This window comes from Ptychodera flava, chromosome 14 (genome assembly GCF_041260155.1).
Source record: "Ptychodera flava strain L36383 chromosome 14, AS_Pfla_20210202, whole genome shotgun sequence".
In the NCBI taxonomy this organism is placed as follows: Eukaryota; Metazoa; Hemichordata; class Enteropneusta; family Ptychoderidae; genus Ptychodera; species Ptychodera flava.
Window position 1 is genome coordinate 31,207,887 of NC_091941.1, and position 21,920 is coordinate 31,229,806.

General features: G+C 36.0%; 2 protein-coding genes across 23 annotated transcripts in view; both read right to left on the reverse strand.

The window, feature by feature from the left end:
• Nucleotides 1-7,524, reverse strand: part of LOC139150175 (regulator of G-protein signaling 22-like) — a 35,088-nt gene extending 27,564 nt beyond the window's left edge. For 5 of the 21 annotated variants that reach the window (XM_070722370.1, XM_070722365.1, XM_070722366.1 and 2 more), the window contains exon 1: nt 701-902. In XM_070722370.1, coding sequence (XP_070578471.1) covers nt 701-875 — 175 coding nt within the window. In that variant the 5' untranslated portion in view covers nt 876-902. Of the gene's footprint in view, nt 1-700; nt 1,148-7,269 lie in introns of those variants that run through there. The other 16 variants (XM_070722383.1, XM_070722376.1, XM_070722375.1 and 13 more) reach the window with 11 other exon arrangements.
• Nucleotides 7,525-12,446: 4,922 nt separating this feature from the next.
• The window catches only part of LOC139150179 (hypoxia-inducible factor 1-alpha-like), a 46,603-nt gene continuing 37,129 nt past the window's right edge, over nt 12,447-21,920 (reverse strand). For both annotated transcript variants that reach the window (XM_070722386.1, XM_070722388.1), the window contains exons 10-15: nt 20,821-21,101; nt 20,340-20,462; nt 19,832-20,043; nt 19,143-19,432; nt 17,784-17,908; nt 12,447-17,070 (exon numbers count right to left, since the gene is read on the reverse strand). In XM_070722386.1, coding sequence (XP_070578487.1) covers nt 16,870-17,070; nt 17,784-17,908; nt 19,143-19,432; nt 19,832-20,043; nt 20,340-20,462; nt 20,821-21,101 — 1,232 coding nt within the window. In that variant the 3' untranslated portion in view covers nt 12,447-16,869. The remainder of the gene's footprint in view (nt 17,071-17,783; nt 17,909-19,142; nt 19,433-19,831; nt 20,044-20,339; nt 20,463-20,820; nt 21,102-21,920) is intronic.

Genomic DNA, 21,920 nt, shown 5'->3' on the forward strand with positions numbered 1-21,920 from the left:
CCCCATTTTAAATAAAAAAATTCTCTGTCTGGTTGTTGGCACAAGCGTGTTGTTGACAAAGCAAACAAAAGGTAGACATGTTATTTTCTGCCTAAAATTCTGGCCAATTAGATTTAGACATAAATTCTTTATCTTTAGTATATTTTATTAACATGGACAATGAATTGTGGAAAAAGTGACTGTTCAACAAAACATGGGTATAACACTTTGCTAAGTTGAAACCAAAAGTATCAGCAATTTTCTGTAATTGCAGAAAGCAAAAGACACAGCATTGACAACAGGTATGACGAAGGACACAAAAACTGCTTCAATAAATTTTTTGGACAATGCCCTCTGGCTGAAATACTGATGAGCGTATTGTAACATGTTACAGACCAATGAACAGACACAGAATTGTAGCCATACACAGGATAGAAAGATGCACGTAATCTTACGTCTCCAGGTGCGGTAAGTCGGAAAGTCGACAAACTTAGACAGCTCTCTCCAGAACAACTGGATCATGGCGACAGACACAAAGGCCTTCCAGAGAAAATGCCAGGACTTTAATGGAGTAATTGTCAACTTGGACTTATACAAAATGATTGCACTTGAACTTTGGCAATCTCAAATCAAAATCAGAATTTGTAATTGTACCTAATAAATAACTGTGCATAGCCCACACTGACAAGCCAGCAAATACACACAGAATCAACAAAGGTACCTGTAAAGGCTCGGCACGCACTCATATAGTAGGTCAGAATGAAGCCTTCTTTTGACAGCTTCTTCAAGTTCCTATTCTCAAGTATGGCTCTCCTAGGTACTGAAGGCTTGGTCTTGCGTTTCTTGGGTTTCATATCTTCCAGGGGAGGTGTTGCACACTTTTCCAGACTTAACATGACACGTCTGTCATATCACAAAGTTGTTTCCCTAACACATTTATGAACAGGTACAGCAACCCTCTGAAGGAGCGGTTTACAATTTTAGTCCTCCCTGACTGCGAAGTTTTAGTTGACTGAAACCACAATCAGTTGACCTGGCGATCGATTTTGTTGACTGGTGAACCAGACTATACTGAGCCCATATGGTGCTGGACTGTATGATTTGTTGGCTCAGCTTGGATACATCTCAATAGAATACCAGCAAACCCACCACACTGACCCCAGCACCAAGTCAGCAGACATTGGCCAATCTTAACACCTAATTCACTGGTCGTCCATGTCTACCACAACACCACATAGCTATTCAGAGTTATTCACTCTCCTTAAAAACTGTGCAACTTAAAAATTTTTCATAAAGGCTTTACAAGGAGAATTGTGTTTTACATATAAAATTTGATCAACAGCCATTGTATGATACATTAGTGCATAAAACTATAAAGTAATCTTTGTTGAAGAGTAGTAATTTTATGACTAGGATTTCAGTCCATGGATTTTGTGCTATTTTTAATAATAAACGTTTCTTGCCTACTGAAAATTAGACATATAATATTGCTTGGGCAAATTCAGGCAGTTTAAAAACAACTCTTCAGTCCTTTTGATTGCCTGTAACCAACCATGACAACATCCACTGAGGCATCAAACAAGCATTAATTGATAATGGAAGTAAAAATATAGCTATATACCAATGCAGCGTTGCGTGTAAAAATGTTTTCGATTGCATTCAGTCATTTCATACTTACTCAAACAGATATATCCATGATAATTCCTAAAATAACAAATGCCTGGAGATGGTAACAGTTCTGTAACATTTGCCTAAGAGGCTCTACACATTACAGTAATATCAAAACTTATGCAACCTCGTTACCTGTCCATCATCTATACACCTATAAAACGATACCTATCTTGATGCTTAATGCCAGAAAAGGGCTGCAGTGCACTGAACCAAATTTCTATCCATCATGCCCAAAGGACAATGAAACGCAAATACAGACTGCTCCATCAATAACTAGTGTACACATCTGATGCAGCAAAAGTGATGCCATTTTCAGACTGGATAATGTTGTAAATTAACTAACAATTTATCAAGCGTAAAGCATATGATGACAATGTGATGAATTACTCTAAAGTTTTGCTGTGGGACTTATAGAGAATTCTCATGACAAATAATGCATACTGAATTCAGGAGAGGGTGCTGTTTAGAGCTACTTGTGTCCAAATTTGCACAAACAATATGCAACAATTACGCCTTGGAAACTGTATATATGACACTCTCCGAATCACCGTTCACCATTGTTCAAGAAATCATCAGCACTTTCTACATCAAAAAATCTATTTTTAGCATTTACTGTGCTTGGTGGAAGTTTGAATTATAATTTCATCATAGGATTTTAGTATCTCCAAACTTCTGTTTTAGGATAGGAGAGGAGGTATTTAAAATAATGAGGTTTCATTTTCCATACGTGTGTTTGAATTATCCTTGGTCTAAAGCACACCTGAATTTTCTTACTATAATATTATCATTTATTCCAAGTCACTGATGTTACATCTTTCAAGATCAAGACTATATCCTTCTTTTTAATAAATATATGCACATATGGCAATTATGTTGAATTTAATTTGAACATCGAGAATAACACTTTAAAATTCATAATTCATTGATTTTTTCACATATTAAGAACTAATAACATGATTGGAACATGATTGGGATAATTGGATTTTTATATTTTTTCAAATTTCCCAAAAATGTTCGGTGCCCTATGGTTGAATGTCTCAATATTACAAATTACTCATAAAAACAAGTGTGTACTATAAAAAGAAAAGTAGATGAGATTACATTTGTAGATGAAATCGACATTACTTCACCATCCAATTATCCAAAATTAGTTTTAACACAATCGTGTTTAATGAATCCCTGGCATATCACATACAGCAGGTGATTGGTTCTAATGTTATGTTTCTTTCTGCAAAACTACACTCCTATTCTAAGTTGACGTAGTTCTTCAACAACAGGGGATGTCTGTATTCACAGCTATATTTACTGCTTGGCGTTTTTTTTTTTTTATGACGGTTGGATGGTTCAGTCTTGCAATACTTTGATCATCACACCTTAATGGCATTGGTCACTGTGTGTTACACAACAGAGAGTGTGACGCCATAACGGGTCACAACAATTACTGACTGCCGTACTCAATCTCTCTTTGTCCATACTATTTGGTCATTCTATAAGCTATGAATCTCACCAATACACAATAGAGCTTCTGGGTGCGAGAAGTTTCTATGCAGACGCAGAACTGACACACAGATATCTTGAGATATCTCTAAATTGACTCAACGAGATATTTCAACTTGACAAAGAACACCACTGCACTCTCCACAATCTTCATTTCAATTGTACCGGTCACAGTGACAATGCATCAACACTTTCACTGCCACTCAATTGTTCCTGCCTTGATTGTTGTATTTCACAGTATCATGGTAGGAAATTCAATGGAGTTCTTCAGAATAGAACAGCACAGTCTACATGTTCCTCATTCTAATACTGACTGACAAGCAGTGAGCAACAATGGAAATCAACAATTGGTGAGTGGCCTCATCTGTGAATGAATGATGAGCTCTTCAGAAACATTAACACTCCCAGGAAATGGCCGGTTTAGATCCGGACACCAGATATGCAGGCACCACACAATTCCCCAAGTAGTACACAGTATAATGAGTTTAGGAACATGAGCAGGAATATCAATTTTGTGATGGTTGTTTACAAAATGATCCTGTACTGAAATAAAAATCGGAAGAACATATGAAAGACGATTTAATTTTCATTGCAATATTAAAGTGAAATGTTTTCTGGTGTGGAAACTGACAAGAAGTTTGCAGCTCTGTTCTCTCAATTTAAGATTGGTGGAAATATTTTGTTTGAAGTTTTTTATCCATTTAAATAACTCGATCACTTTTTCAAGGTCAACTGATTCAATACACATTCAACCTATGCCTTCCTAAAACCCGGTGCTTCTCTTTTCCTGAACAAATAAAGGTGTGTTAAATAATTGCTCATTGGTTTGATAGTCTAGTATTAAACCTTCACTTTTGTGTACTTTTGTTATCTACTCCCTTGAGAATTCTGAAACAAAAAATGTCAAAGTTGGATCTCTATATGGAAAAGGAGGATGAATTAATTATTAAAATCAAATGCAAGGGGCATATCTGCTTGAAGAATTAGTTACTCAAGAGATGGGATAGTACTTGAAGTGGAGGAATAACAGACTTCAAGGTAAAGGGCGACGAATTCGGACGCGCACACGCTTTAGAACGTTTCTGCGCAGATTTAACTCCAGCCTGCCGCAAATGGGTTATTTTGTAGCGCATGTATTTAACATCACCTGTCATTGTTGAAATTGCGCTTTTACCAAATTTTTTGACCCAGTGTCTTAGAAATACATGTGACCTATAACCTTGTCATATTTTGACCCCCTAGGAAGCTGGTTTTTATTCAATATGAGCGAAAAATTAACATTTCTCTCCCATTTATATTGCGCAAATTACCCATTCACCTGGAGATATTGTAAAAAGTAGCGTGGTGACACCCTTTTATTAAAAGTGTAAACTAAATGGTATTATGTCAGGAGTTTATTCGCCAAGTTTGGTTAAAATGACACCATTCAAAGCGACAGGAAGAAAGTTCGAAAATTATGTAGTGATATAATTTCGATATCGTCATTTTGTAGTCGATACTTATGTAAAAATTTCTTCACAAACATCATGAAAACTATACATTCGATAGATATGGATCTTAAGTCTTGGTATTTATTAAAATTAACTCATTTGCTAGTCGTTTTATAATTGCTTTCTTTAGTTTAAGTGAATTATATCATTTTTATTTATTTCTAACGACGCCATTTTAACGTCCGTTTCCATGGAAACAAGCGTGGTGACCCCCATTTTTTATTTTATTTTTGCACTTGCACAACTTCCAAGAATATTTGTGCAAAGTTTCAAGAAAATTACACCACAACTTAATTTTGACGTAATTCGTAGTACTTCACCTTAAATGACACAGTCACCAATACCTGTGGATGGTGAGATTCTAGTCAGAGCAATAAACTATAAACAGCCATTATCAACTCAGTCCAGAATCTATTTTGAGCTTCCAAAAGCCTTGGAATCAAGGGTAGGTTCTGTGAGCTAATAAACGGAATATTCTGATCTACCGGTAAACTGAATATATGATCTCATGCCTTACTGTAGCGGATTTTTCTTAAGAACCTACTAAATTCAGAATTAATTTTCTCACTAGTTAGGTGAATTTCAACACAAATCTTCAGGCTAAGACTGTTTGGTTTTAGATTCTGACCTGTGCTTATGTTGTGAATATACATGTATGTTGATAGAATATTTCTAGAGTAACAGCAGAGGACGGTTCATGAGATCCTGATATTTAACCATTCGTACGTAGTACGCAGTTTGTGTTGTGAGTGAACTTTCTGAAAAGACAATTGATATAAAGCTTAAGGTATCTAACTTAAGGAGCAGGCTCTCTAGTTCAGACACAAAACAATCACTCTTAATTTCATTCTTTCCTACTCAGGTATTAGAGAACTGAGATGAAACAGCTGGGTTAATTCATTTGTTAGTGGTTGTCCTTCTTTTGGTATTAAGAGCTTTCACTGTTTAATCTCTTTTGGTAGCACTCACAGTAATTCTGATCTGTTCATTACTGATTACGAAACTGACAGTAACATGCTTTCAGTGCCCAAGCAATTCAATTTACATTTAACAGTAGTTACACTACTCTTAATCAATTAAGCTCCCTGCTGAATACATGCATCCTCAAACACGACAAGGCCACATGTACACTGACACCAAAGCTAATTCTGTATGCAGTATTAAAGAAAGAAACTTATTTTTTCCTGAATCACTGCAAATGTAGCTGCATCAAGAGTCCAATGAATTGTTTCTTTAAAAAGTTTTGTAATTAGATCTGTGCACTGAAGATGAGTAGACTTGAAACATTTCAGCATGGTAAAATGATTATTTGACATAGATTAACTCAATATATATCATATTTATGTGGTGCAGAAAAGCAATTCAACCAGAAACTAGCTGTTTTTACACTTGAATGCCAAAATCTCAGAAAATATATGCTTCATAGTTTACTGAAACATCTTGAAACATTGTAACACTGAAATGTTTGGGCAGTGGCAAATGGGTTCAATTATACAACAAAACAATGGAAACAACTCTCTTTGGTCCATTTCAGTTTGTATCAGGAATGTACTGCCAGCCTGTTGAAAATGACATTTATTACTGCCAGGTATTTTTGTCACATCAGTACCGCTTTAAAATTTAAGAAATTACTACTGTCTTTTTCAAAATCAAGGAAATTAAATTCAAATGGTAATATCAATTTTCAAAAAAGTAGGCCTATTATGTTCATTTGAATGATTACTGTTGTCTGTATGTTATATCATTCTATATGAGTTTAGGTCAGTCCACTGAAAGTGCAGTCCTAACATGGTATACATTTTCATTTTATTTTTTCTATTTTTTTTATTTTCCTTTAGGGCCTACATCACGATATACAATGTATTTTTGTATTTTCTCGTACACATTCAAAGATGTACAATGTCCCTAATTTGTTCTAATGCACACTGTTACTACCAGAGTATAGTGAGAATTATATTATCTGTAGGGCAACTGGATTAATTTACTGTACTGAAGCACGGATGTGGAGGGACCGTGACTGAAGTATTACTTAACACGTCTATCGTCTTTTCCCACAAGGCTTGAGCACCGAATTACGGCACGGCTTGGCTAAACCAGACTGATTTACACCCGAGCCGAAGGTGCTGCATTATATTATAACTGAAATACCACCAGCGGACCTACCCCGTCCAAGTCTGGCGACATGTCAGATTCAAAGGAGAAGGAGATATCACAGCTGTTGATTATTACAGTGTTTGTCGGTACTTTACATGTAATACTATCACTACACGATCTTCTTAGATAGAAGCAGCAATGATATCTTCTGGCTTTAACATGGCAGATTAGGCTAAATCACGTTATCTTCTCGACAAGGCTGGATCTCTCTATCTTAAACCATGTTTTGCATGCCTATTTTTGGCGTTGACATTTTGTCGATGATCTTCGGTTGCTTCGACACCGCTTCTCACTCAATAAACATCTCCGCTTGGTTGGAAAACACAAAGCGACTCAACACTGGCTTGCTAATTATCTGAAAATAACACCGCACTCGGTCCTAATATGTGTCAATGTAATCTTACCTGTTCGTAAATAGTAGGCAATCCCTTTCAATGTCTCAACACTCAAACCAAATGCTAACCGCGTACATACTTACTTTTCATGCTGCTCGCTCAGTATTCTACCGGTCACGTTCTCATTTCTTTCGCCATTTTACAAGACAGGACCATGAAATACGTGGTATTCAACAACCCGCTAACTTCGCGGCGTGCCGATGAAGCCAGACACATTCGATAAACCAAAATACGAGAGCGGGTCCGTACTCATGCATGCATTCATGAACTAAACAACGGTAACCATGCTACCACAACGCCGCCATTCGCAAACGATCAATACAGCTGACTTTGAGGGTGAGTAGAAATATTACCTTCGCCCCCTTATATAGATCACTAAACGGCTGTGCTGACAGATATTTTTGCACTACAGTCGTAATTACACAGTAGAAACTCATGTAGAATAGTACAAAGATCGTTTTGTCAAAAACAATACAGTAACGTTAGGCTGTGGCCCTTGTTTTTGAAACTTACAGAAAATAAAAAGGGGTGAGCTTATCAAACGGCACAGCAAAGTGATACCCCGTCTGTGTATGTAGTACACTATCCCCGGGATTGACAGTTATTGTAAATTGCGTTTCAATAGGAAGTTAAGTCTCACTTTATATGTGTGCGAAGTTAGAAATCTCAAATAATGTTGAGATGGTGAGGGAAATACGCAATAACAACGTGCGATGATTTGGCTGCAGGATGTGAACATGAGGTCGCAGAGGTCATGGATGTAAAAACTATTTTACATCCATGCAGAGGTCATGATAGAGGGGCTGTAGAAATTGGCTCGCCGGCCCCATAGAGATGAAGTCCGTAACTACTAACTTGGTGAAAAACAATGCAATGTAATAAAAACTGATTTTCTCTGATGTCGGAAACAGAACATGTAAACATTTGTGTCTCAAAGCTACCTCAGAAATATGATAAATTGTTTTGTTCTCATTACAGTTACACGGTGTAGTAACTTTTGCCATAGACTGAACATAGGTAATGGTGTCACTTGTATCTCTTTGCATATATTGTGAACTAAATAAGGATTTCCAGAGCGTTGCTTACGTAAGCAGATTACAATGTATAAAATATGATTTTATTAATCATAATTAAAATTTATTAATCATTATAATTATAGCAACATTGGTTTCCAGAGGGTATTTACACAAAATTGACGACATTGTTTGTAAAAAAGCAAGATTTTGTTATTTTGTAACATTTGTATTAATAATTTATCAATATTCATGAATAATTTTTGATCATAACTAGAAAAATCAACACAAATAATGTCTAATTAGCCTGTGGATCGGACATATGGTTTACCTCTCAGGCAATGGCTTGATTGATAGATATTTTATTGAGAAGGGAAAAAGAGTTAAAACAGACACAAAATCATGTGACATAAATTAAAACTGAATATCACTTGTTGAACAAAAAGCTTAAAAATACTTTGTTGAATTCCAGTTACATTTTTATAAAAGTTCTAGTGGGGACACTTTAACGCTACTGCTCAAAAATAATGTTGGATACATCAGTATGTAAAAAACAATTATTTTGACAAATTTAATATAACTCTATTGTTTCACAGTCCAAGTGGATAAGTTGTCAAAACTTTTCTTACATCATATTTGAATCCTATTCATTTGTATACAAGTAGGCTGAAGCTATTTATTTGGTAGATCGTGGCACAATAAAAAATATGCTGATAAAATAAAGCACTCAAAATGAACAAGTCATACAGAAAACAGCTATGGCCACAATTTCTTTTGGTATGCAGCTTTTAGTTTGGGTCAGCGTTTTCGTCAACCCCGATCATTGGGTGTGTTGTTTCTCAAAAGTATTTTATGTATTGTATTGTATTGTATTGTATGGTATGGTATGGTATTGTATTGTATTGTATTGTATTGTATTGTATTGTATTGTATTGTATTGTATTGCTAATATCAGTATTTAGGAGAATAAGTTGGATACATTTGATGCTCCATGGATTGTTAGAGGACATGCATATTCTGTAATGACTGTGGCTGTCACAATAAATAAATTGTTCGGATACTGTTTTATATCATCACTTTCAGGGGTAGTTTACAGTGTACATAACACAATTATGTTTTGTACTCATAGCTCTTCCATTTGAAATATCAGTTGGTGGGCAAATGTAAATAAAAAAGGTTACCTCAACCTACAATGTCCATTACCTGCCTGCACTCACAAATTTTGGGCCAGGTTCACAAGGTTTAATAGTCTAAGGTGAATATTATTTATAAAATAATTTGGTATTATATCAGGGCTGAGCTTCTATTCTGATGTGAAACACTTAGAAATGCACTGAATGTGTATGGATCATACTTGAAAAAGTTGTCTACGGTGCGTCCAACATAGTATGTGTGTACACATATACAAGTTCTGTCAAGTACGATCCATACGAGTTTAGCGATTTTCAGAGTATTGTACAGCAGAAAAGAAGTTCAACCCTGAAGGAATATTATTATATTAATAATATTCATATTTGAAAATCATATTTAGTAATATAACATTTCTTGGACTATTCTTACCTACTGTAGTGAACCTGCGCTTTCTATGGTGGCAAATGTCAACAGGAGACTAGAATACCCTACTAGGGGAATTATGCACAGCTTTATGGAGATACCATGCAAATCATCTGACAGAATCACAGTTTAATTTTATAGCTTTGAAAAACCAAACTCCGATTGTTAGTTACATGTCAGTCTCGGGAAATTAACACATACATGCTCAAGAAACGCATCCGTATCTATATTGAAGCGCACTTTCTAAATGGTCTAGTTTGTCATGTGATGCCAAAAGGCTTGCATCAATTATTTCATACAATTAGTCTGTAACTGCTATAACAGATATGTTATCCAGTGTACAATCACTGCAAATAAACAACAGCAGTTAAATATCTCATTGAGTGGGGGCGATATAACAGGTTGTACAACAGTTGCTGTTGTGGAAGTAACTTTTTAATGAGCGCTATTTCGTAACCAAAAAATTAAGCTTTTATGCGAGTAGCTTTGGTGAAGAAAAGGATACCACATGATCATTTCTGTGCAAATATCAGAGACTTGATGTAATGAAAATCACGGGAAAAAGTAAACTTGAACGTATCTTTTCTCATAGTTTATATCTCAAAATCCTGTTATCCAATCATGTTATTAAAAAAAGTTCAAAAAAAAGTGTTGTGCGTGCTTTAAGCAGTTTTCAACTATATTACAGTTGAAATATTACAATATGAGCTATTGAGAAAACCTTGTCTTGCTTAGGTCATTCCAATAACTCCATCTACGATTGGATCATTTACAGATATTGCCAGGAACATGGTCTGAGGACTTGCAGCTGAATTTGTCGCAATAGATGATGTGAAAAAAGTGATAGGATTTGGTCAGCAAAAGAAGCAGTGTTTAAGTAAGGGACAGTTAAGATTATTTTGAAAGGTAGTCCTTCCTGGCAACTTTGTTTTTCCAAATTGACAGACCAAAGATGCAGTACAAACAAAGATGCAAATCAATGTTGATGTGAAGGTGGCACACAGTTAAGAAAACAATACATTCTGCTTTGCTTGGATAAAGTTGAAGGATATTGAACTAGCATATTGAACTAGGTGTGTTAACAATTTGAATTATTAACAAAAACTGATTATCAGCTATTCTACATTTGAAAAATAACCCTTTAAAAAGAGTAATACTATATCAATCACAGTGTGAACATTTTCAATTTTTTTTATGTACCTGGGAGAGATTTGGCAAATTTATATCATTATGTTTTGGAAAACCGTCATCATGTTTTCACTGTTGATGTTTTTATTTTTTATCTCAAAAATGTCACCAAATGTGGGCCAGTAATTATACACCTACCAGACGTTGAGACAGAGGAAGTAGCACATTAGCATGTTGTTCTGATAAGATGCTGACCATGTGTGACCTGCAGACCAGTGCCAAAGTGGTAACGTCCTTTTTGGAAAGCACTCTAACATACACAGAGCTATCGATAATGACGCACAGAAACAGAACAAACTCTCCTTTCCATGAAAAGTCAAAGGACACAAGAGATGACGCATTCAGTTTGCACGGGAAGCTGAGAGCTGGTACGCTGATATGGCACCAGCTTTTGACAGATATATCTAACGTGCATTTTCATGATTTTAAATGTGAGCAATTTAATCACCGGATATGATTCAACCCCTTTGTGTTCAGCAGCATTGCTAGACTTGTCTGCTTCAGGGTGACAAAAGGTCAGCCGGTCTCATAAGATATTAATCTGTGTACAAAGTTATTGATGGTCTTCCGTTTAACTGCTTTAATATGTTCTGTATGGATGAAGCCAATTAGTTTTGGACACGAACTTCAATCTTTGCTCTTCGACCGCAGGTACCAGCAGTTGTGTGTTTGACTGAGAAAATGCTTTGTTCTATATCATCAAAATGATTTGTCAGGAAATTCTCCTTGCTTAATTTACTGTATTTTTTCTAAATTTCTCAGAGTTTGTTGATGACTAAGGTGTACCTGTGTAGTAGTTAAACAGATCAATGTTCACATTTTGGTTGTTACTTTTTGAATTTCCATTTGCACAGACGATGACTGTGCTGCAGGTTGCAACTCATTGCAAGCAGGAACAGAGTGAATTTTTATCAGATTGATTTTTACATGAAAGAATCAAAACTAAAAGCAAGCAGTAACTTCATTGGGAAAATCCTCTACCCACACATGGCACCCTTGTCTGGGAGTCCATTTTTGTTTACTCTCAACTTATTACAACCATCACACAATTTCACAACCTGACACACATCACAATCACACACACTTTCACAAGGTGTGGCATTCACATACACTTTGCCAGAGAGTAACGCATTTCTCCCATAAGAGTGTTGAATCCGTTGTGAGAAAAATCCCTTTCTATCATTGTAACAGGACATGCAGGTTTACTTGGTTAAAACTGAAATTTGCATTGGGTAAATGCATTGTGATTTGTCCCTACCAATTGTCTACCTTGTTCACAATCTCTGTTATAGTACCTTGTTCTCATTCTGAAAGAGACATTGTGATGGGTTTGGATAATGTCCAGACAAGGTCAAATGATGTCATATTTCTCCAAAGGACATTGTATACCAGTGACTTGCCCCTATAGAAATTTGGGGAGGGAAGTCAACAACCCTATATTTGTTCCCCTTGGAGAAGAGCTCTCACCATAAATCAACAGAGGACAAAAATCAGACTCTGTGGTCTACATACAACATCACAAAGTCACCTTTATTTCTCAAACTGAATCAATTGTTGTACAACAACAATGACAGAACTGCCATGGTGCATACTCAAGAGTACATTACAACTGCAAAGATATCTTGAAAAGGTTTACTCTATTTAAAGATAACAATCATGAGTAACCCATGATTTCTCATCTACGTTCACATGCATGCTTTGCTGGTAAAAACCAACCAACCAGATTACCTATCAAGGTACCTAAGCAGGTTTTGTGATAATAACACATATTTTTGAAAACTAGTTCCTAATATATCTTGGAATTTGGATAAAATAGAATTATGATCAACAAATCATCAAAAAATGCAGTAAAAAGCGTTTGCTTTTTTCTAAACCTTACCACTTCCATCATGCCCCAATACTCAGTGTACACACTCATGAACTTAGTTGTTCTCTCTTTTGCATATCTACACATATTGTGAGTTGCTATTTTCCCCCTATCCAACAGCACCATCAAAACTGTCAATATTTCAATGATTGTGTCAACTTGTTCACAGCGGTCACAGCTGATGGCTTGGCCAATAGATGCAACCACAGACATGTACAATCCCCTCTGCTCTAGCCACAACAAGGTAATTTCATTACCATTTGAGAGGTTCCTTTTCAAGGATGCAAACAATCTTTTGATAAAAATTCTTAGATTTCTTTTAATATAAGATATAATCACACTATATTTGTGGAACTTTCTTACAATGTGGGTTAATCAACCTACGTGCAGGAAGAGGACAAATAACAAACAAACAAAAACATAACAAAACAACTGCAATTTTATAACCATACACAAATGGAGAAAAAATAAAATATCTTTTCTGTCTCACAGAGACAGAAAACAAGAGTTATTTCACTAAGAAAGGATCTGAATTTCTCCCATGAATTTTACATTTTATTCAGTACATGCATATGAGTATTGAACTAGATTCAAAGTTCAAGACAGAACCAAAAGCTGGGGTTATGTTGGTGACACAATTCCAAATGCAAAACACGCAAAATTGCCAAGAAAAGCCATGCCTAATACAAAATTTATCATTCATATTCAAGGCTCTCTCCATCTGCTAAAGATACTTGATGTCACAGTAATATTATCCCTTTTAAACATTACCATGGTTCCTTCATCCCAATATAAGCTTATTATTTCTTCTAAGGTATGAAAATTATGATTTCTTGTTGTTTTACATCATCACTTCTACTCATGAAATGATCACAAAACACAAATTAGTCTACAGACCTTGGCATTTCTTCTCTTTTTTGAATTGGCTGTGTAACAATTTTTCCTTAAAAAAACATAAAAACTGAATTCAGTATTACTGTCCTAGCGAGTGCATAACATCGTGTAAACTATAAAACAGGAAGTGCTTTTATCTTACTTGTTTTATTTCTGATAAAAATTCCCACAAATTGTTGACCGATGAAAACACTGAAAAAAGTTAAATAATTGACAAATATAGTCACAAATTTATAACTGAAAATAAACTGACCTAGAAATTGATGTATCTGATGAAGCTGATGGTTTGATTCTCATGATAAGATATTTTGACTTTGGGAAAAAAAGGTTAAAAATGAAAGAAAGGAACTTATTCAAGGTATTGTTGGGGTTTCTGCTTCAGTTCTGAACACACTGCTGACTACGTCAGCTACACCTAGTATCTAACATATCATATCACCGTAATGAGTTGTAGACAAATGAGATAAAACAGTACTGCTATAAAACTTGAATCTTGGTATCATCAACTTAGCTTTGATTCAGTGATTGGGTTTCTTTTGGCTGCACAGCACAAATGTATTCAAGCACTAAATGATTACAGAAACATAACAGAAATATGGAAAGAGAATATATAAATGCTGAATTTTTTTATCTAAGGAATGCTAATATGGCTACAGATTTGTAAACTTTTTCCAATTGTTCTTTCTAAGAGCCAAATTTACAACAAACTTTTGAGTCATTTAAGTGTCATATTTTTCAAGGAAAAAAGGCAATGTGTTATATCTGCATGACACTATGTTATAAGCCCTGGGTCATCATAGATGAGATGGACATCACCTCATCCCTTTTAGATTGACAATTAAAACATTGAGTACTTTACAAAGCAAATGAAATACGGTAATTGAACATTGTTCATTGGATTATACTGTTGTGATTCTAGAATAAGATTAAATATAGATCGGAAACAACGAGAATTTAAGTAAATGGCTATGACAACGTGTTATATGAAATTGACACACATAACGTGAAGTAAAATGACAAAGTTATGTTGAGATTATCATGTAAAAATATTAGATTGCTGTCATAAAATTTCTAATGTAATATGAAGTCTTGTTATCGGTAGGAAATTTAGCAACTTGTCTTAAGCAAAAGCAAAACTTGAAAGAGTGATTTACTTGAGCCCAGAGGTTATCTAATGCAGTGTTTTTCATCTTTCCAATGCATACCAGTGAGTGCCCAAGTGAAATGAGTCAATGGCAGTTCATAAAAGAAGTTAGGTTTTCAGTGAGGAATGTTTGACATTGTGTTAATTCTTGATTTTGTTTTGCTTTTTTTGAGATGATGATTAAAATGACTGACAAAAATAAAACATGTAATGAAGCAATAATAGATAAACATATGACAGAAATAAATAGTATTACATGGTTGATATGAACATAAAGGTAAAGTAGAGATTATTTTGAGTTCAGTGACAAATAATCAATATCCATCCACATTATCCTTTTCACCCCACTTCCCGGTAATATAAGTCCAGAGTTACCATTAACAACAATGGATTTAGGCCAAACCATGGTGGAGAAAGGGTTTAAACTGAACAGTGGCTATGAAGCCTCGTCTCCTCCCCTTTCTAGGAACCAACTCCTGTCACCGTAGAATTCACTACAGTAATATTGATAAAATGCCAATGGAGCATTTAATTATTAACATACTTTAAAAGAGACTTTTAACTATCCAACACAAAAAGCTGGACTAACAACATACAGAAAGTGTATTTTCTTACAATTTATATCATTTGGGCATTGTCAAAACACTTGTTCTCCTTACAGATGGATTTACTACAACATGTTTATTACCACTATTGTGACAATTTTGGTAAAAACCTACTGTAAAACCTTGGATACTTTCCCCATTCCTGTAAAAGTTCTTACAAAACAAAGATAAACCAAGGTAAAAAACATGGCAACAACAGAGATTCACATCACACAAAGGACCTGCAGACAAAGCCATCTTCTGAAACAATTTTCCTTGTCAGTGTTTCAAGAAAAGATAATGAAAATGCGAAACACTGGCAAAAAGACAAAATTTGAATATAAAGAAGATAGTTATGATGAAATTGTTGTACCATATCCCTTATTTTGCTATGTCTACTCAAGTTATCTTGGACAAGTTTGGCTGAAAGTGACAAATGTTCACATTTACCAAATAAATATGCCATTAATACACTGGCATTGCTAGTGGGTGACGATCATTCAGTGTTAAAGTTCTGCCATGTCACTCTGAAATGATGCACATGAAACTTCAATCAGTAAACATCTACTGAAGCTCATTATTCTATGAAATAATCATGATATATCCTTCTTTACAGAATAAATTTTTCTGACATTTCATTTTGATTTCAAATAAACTACACCAAGTAAATGTTTTTTTTTTCTTTTTTTCTTTTTTAATATCTTTTTAGGTATTTCAGATTTGCTATTTTTTTGCGCATTTTGATATTTAATGTTTTACTGTACTGCACTAATCCACTAAAATACAGATTCCAATTTATACAGGTATTCATGATAAAGTCTAAAGTCTGAAAGTTTTACCGTTAACCTTTGACATTAGATACATGATATTAAAAGTGAGCGACGTTACCCTGTTTTTCGGTTACTCAAAAATAACATTGTAAACAACAATAAAAGATTTAGATGTTAACACTGACACAAATACATACTGTGTTACAATGTATTCAAACCATGACGTACATATGAAATGTCATGATGGGGAAAAAACAAGGCATAAATTGGGAAAAATACACCACGGAAACTAGCTCTGACTCTGAGAGTCCTGAAAGTTTAAAAAGTACTCCTATTGTTTCAGAAAGACTTTGTCCACACAGTGCCTTGCTTTTACTGACAGAAGGTCATTGTAATCTCTTTTCTCTCTCAGCAAGGGTGACACAGGTCAAGGCAGCACGCATCTACCATTAGAGAAAACAAAATGAAAACTCATCACTGCCTGCCAACATCTGTAAATACAAAAATAAATCTACCTATATACAGTGGAATATTTCAAATAGACTTTTATGAGATTTTCTTTGTATATAATTGTCTGTCTTTTTATTTTTGTAGTTTTTTTTTTCACCATCGCTTGTGCTGCCTCTACCAATGTCAATACATTTTGTGTAATGTGTATTCTGTCCAAGGTCACCACACATTGGAGGGGGAAGGTACCCTGTTAGCAGACTGGTCAAGAGCCCTGAGCAGGTCTTCACCTTGTAGGAGCTGTGTTGACTGTATGGGAGCGTTGACTTCAGCATCATAGCGTGTCACGTCCAGTAAGGGTGCTATCCTCATTCCGGGCAATTGGGATGTTGACTGCCCTCCTGGCTTTCCCAGTGATGGCATCTAAAGTGTGAAAAGGCACACCAGGTTGTGTTAGTTATAATGTTACCTTGTATATAGGATTGGCTGGCTGTAATATGTACACTGATTTAACTTGAATGACTCAGTGTACCTGTGATTGCAAGTTTTCCAAAAATTTTTTGGCAGCACATTCTAAAAGTGAGGAAAAGTGAGAAAAGCCACAAATTATTGATGGTCATGGCAGAACTACCTAACAGCAAACACGCTATCAAAAAGATTTTTTTCCCCATTCAAGTATGATATATGGTCTTCTAATATAAGACTGCATCATATTGTAAATCCTGACACACTAATTTCATTATCAGCTTCTGCAAATTGCTATCTCTGGTTTTAATACAAGGCTATCTTCAGGTTATCTGCAGAGCTCAAAATGCTGACAGTACTCAGTACGCAGCAAACATTCCATAACTGAACCATATATCAAAGTACTGTTCCTTACCCAACATAAAGTACACTACAATTTTTTTTTTCAAATGCATTCTTTGTTCACATCATTGACAGCTAGGTCATTTATGCATTAAAATGCCATAGGGGTGGAGATTCACCGGGCAAACAGAGTATTTACCCCCCATGCCATATTCATCTTGTCCCCAACTGGCAACCCAGCTATCTCACACACTCATTCTGCCTTTGTGTAGGTAACATATGATGACATGATATGACATCAGAATGCATCTAATGATATCACTCGTTACCTTTTGCCCATTATGTTTTCCACCGGAGTCGCATCCGTTGAATGCGCCACCTCCATTGTTCAGTAGCAAGTTCAAGAGGGAACTCTTCTTCTGACTCATGGTGGTTTCCGTCAGGTTCTGACATCCTGCATTTGAGACAGAAACCAGGAAGAAAAAAAAAGAAGGAAAGATTACCTTATCTGCATGCTCCCTCTGTGACATGCACAAAGTAATTAGACCCTGTGACAGTCAACAGAAGTATGGCTTGTTGCTTAGCTACCTCAAGGAAAGGCAAATGCCCTCTGATAGAAACTTCTTGTATTATTTTTAATTATTCTCGGAGGATATATTATCAATATTATCATTACCTTCAACACAACTAACTACCAGCAACAGTTGTTATATTACAGGATTAGCACATCCATCATGGAGTTCTGTTTAAGATCATACATTATAATCTGTGAAAGAACTATTAAACAAACCGGAAGCACATATCTTTGAAAATCTGAGTTCATTTAGAAGCAATTTCATACTTTATTTATTACTTTATCTATTATATGAATAACCTTTTGCTTGATACTGTAAATCAGGTGAAGTAAGTGCGACACGTGAAATGGTTGAACCCTTGCCACCTTGAAAGGGATATTTACATTATAAGTTTGACCAAATATCAATACTGGGTAAACAATATTAGTTATGTAAACCTCATGTTATTGCATTTGCAGTCTGTGAGGAGAGCCTGATTGAAATCAACTCAACAGACTCTGATAGAAAGAGTGTGAGCAGTTCACTATGGTATCTGCCATTCCTGCCAAAAAACCTAGTCCTGAACTGGTATCAGAAAGTCATGCTTGTTGAACTCAAGACCTTTAAGCTGGTCTATTTCTCAGCATATAGTTGTGTTATATGATCACCCCTGGGAATCGCTCTATGCATTGCATGATAAACTTTCATAATCTGTCAGGATAGGTACACTGCTCTTGTAACTGTCAAATAATTCAACAGCTGACAGGCTGAATACCAACTAGTTCCAGGTACGTATGGCACACCCCTGGCTGCCTTTTGCTTCTCGGGCTAATCCCTTCATATTGATATTCACCAATCAATAACAGAAATAATGGTGATTGTTTAGATTGCTGTAGCCCTATTTATGATATTGACAACACTGATGATAATAAAATCAGTAATGCTGAAAACGATAATGATCATGGTCATAATGAGTGTGATGATAATGATGATACTACTGATAATAAAGATGATGATGATGATGATGATGATGTAATTCTGGAAACATGATGTTGGTGATAATTTCATGTACAGACATAATATGTTTAGGAAACAGTTAACTGCAAATATCTGGAAGTGGCTGATCTACCATACCTGTCGGTGACCTGTGTGGTTTTGGTTCAGTCTTCACTGGACGCATTCCAAACAAGAGCTGCTCTCCGAGAGAACTTTGGGAACAGCTGGATTTGGTTGGTGGCTGTGTTGCAAACGACGGTGGAGTCAGCTTCCGTTTGCGTATAGTTGTAATCAAACTTGGAGTCAGTGTCGGCCTGGAACTTGCAGTCTCTGTGCTTAGGGCCATGCTTTCAGTGCTCTTGGAGCTCACTTGACTACATGGTGGTTTTAATGGACTGAAAACTGAAGCTGTACTGCCAATAACCATGCTGTCATTAAAAGATGTAGAGAGGAAGAGTTCAGAATTAGACCCTGTGACAGTCTTGTAAGGGTAAAATGACTATTTTAAAACTTTGAATCAAATGTTTCATCGTACACTTTCACATGTCAATATGAATGATCAATAATAACTTTTGATACTTGGAAGATTGAAAAGCATGAGAGTGTTGCACTGTCTCTTTCCTTGCCAGGTTCATCTGTTGCCATCAGGTCATAACATGTCCAATATGCCACATTTCTACATGTTATAGTGCACACCCCAAACTTTTTCAATATGCTGATTTTGAACCACTTGATATGCAAAGCCTTATGGCAATTAGCAACAAGCAAAATGGCATAGTTGATGAAAAACTGTCCAAAAAGTGGGACAGATTACTTGTTCTACTCACGTGGGACTTGATACGCCTTTTGCAAGGGGTCTGTATGCAATCCTAGGTTGAGAAGGTAGACTGCCAGCCGCGCATGATGGATGGGGTGGCGATGGCAAAGCCACACTACTCAACACTGGGTCATTCATTATTTTGCCACTGTATAAAGAGCAGTCCCCACCAGTCATCGGTATGTATGGTGCACGCATTTCAAGCTCTTTAGTGGTCAGGTTCTGCAAACAAGAAATTGAGAATTCACTTCTAACCTCCACTTCGATGAATTTGCCAAACTGATGTCAACCTGACAGTGAATGATTTAATCAGCACTAACTGTTACAACAACACAAAGGAGAGATGTCATTGTTTCAAGGAGACTGTCAAACACAAGATGCTAGCAAACATTTTGCACAAAGTAATGGCCATCGCTCTTTGTATCTGTCTACTTATAGGGCAGGTATCCTTTGCAATAACAGAGGCACTTGGTGATAACAGTGAGTACACATGCACAGTTGCACTTCACTATACTTACATTATCGTCAGCCACTGGGTCATACGTTGTGAACAGCGACGAGACTTTGTCAACCATCTCACCATTGACGGTGGGATCATAGCTCTTATACTCTTCTGGGCTGTTTGGACATGTTGATGCTGCCTATAACCCCAAAAATATTGGAAGTTTCTCAATGGTATGTTTTACTTGGTCTTGCACACACTGAGCACTCTGATGGCTAATTACCTTGTTAAGGACAGTGTTTCAATGCTTTCCTCATCACTTATTGATGTTTTTCATTTTCCAGTCAATATAAAAAAAATATCTCTACCAAATATGTACCATGAATAATTACAGACTGAGGCACACACAATATCATGCCTGAATTTGTTAAATGTGGCTACAATGATGAAATCTACATTTTTCAGCTATGAATATTAATGATTTGAGCCATTGTGATTGCTTCATAGGCTTGCTCAGGCCCATTTAATGTAAAGGAAAGAGTTACAGTAAAACATACATGTGGGCTGACACTGGCAGGCGGTGTTGGTATGGCTGTGATCGCACGGTGTTGGCTGAACACATCATTCTGTGCTTGTAATTCTTGTCGTTGTGCCTGTGGCAGTTGTTGTTGCAGCTGCTGCGGTTTACTGGGATCGTTTGGCTGTTCCTTAGATTTGGAGTCACCGCCAGTCAGGCTGACTGTGGTGGATGTAAATGGGTCAAATCCTGTGAAGTTTGGTACTGACTGGTCCGTTGGAAACAGTACTTCATCATACATGTCCATATCCATGTCAATGCCTGCAAAAGAAATTACACAAAGAAGGTTTTTATTTTCATGAATTATTTGTCAGTAGAATAATACCAAATTTGAAAATCTGAATTGTTTCTGATGTACTTTACAAATACCCTAGCTGAATAAGTTATTGACGACCAAATGACTGTGTATAAACAACAGATATTACATCACTTTCAACCTTCCTTTGTGTATTCATAGGTTATATGGTCAAGGCCTAAAAAGGCGAAACAGTATTTTCATCACCTTTCATGGAACTTTGAAAAATAGCAATGATGTTTGGTATTTATTTTTACAGGAACAGAGCAATCCATCTTCCACATTTAGGATAGTTTTTGGATGCATGAAGTATCGAGGTGTATTATTTTTGCGCTTTCCTGCAGAGTTTACTCTACAAACACAGTGGTTGGAGCAACATATCTTACTATCAAGTAATTGTTGTTGGCCAATAACTCTCATGACCACACCTATTAAGTGCAATTCAAGTCCCAAGCTACATGTATTGCTGGGCTTGTCAAAAGGTCATCAGAAAATATGGTGTGAGGTGTACAAAAACAGGAAGAGATGTACGTGTCACCATAGGCAGAAGTTTGGTATTAATATATTGTGCACATGTGTTTGCCATGATTTATCACAAGTGGGTTTTTGCTCTGTGACAAATTCTCTCTTATGCTCTTATGCTTTTGCTTGTAAAACTAGAAAGTGTCCCTCCCATAGCAAGGAAAAACAGATGATCAGTCAAAGGCATAGTGTCTGTCTACTAGCTTAGATTGTCAATGCTAGGGAAGTGAGGTAGTGAGAATTTTACAAATTATGACAATTTG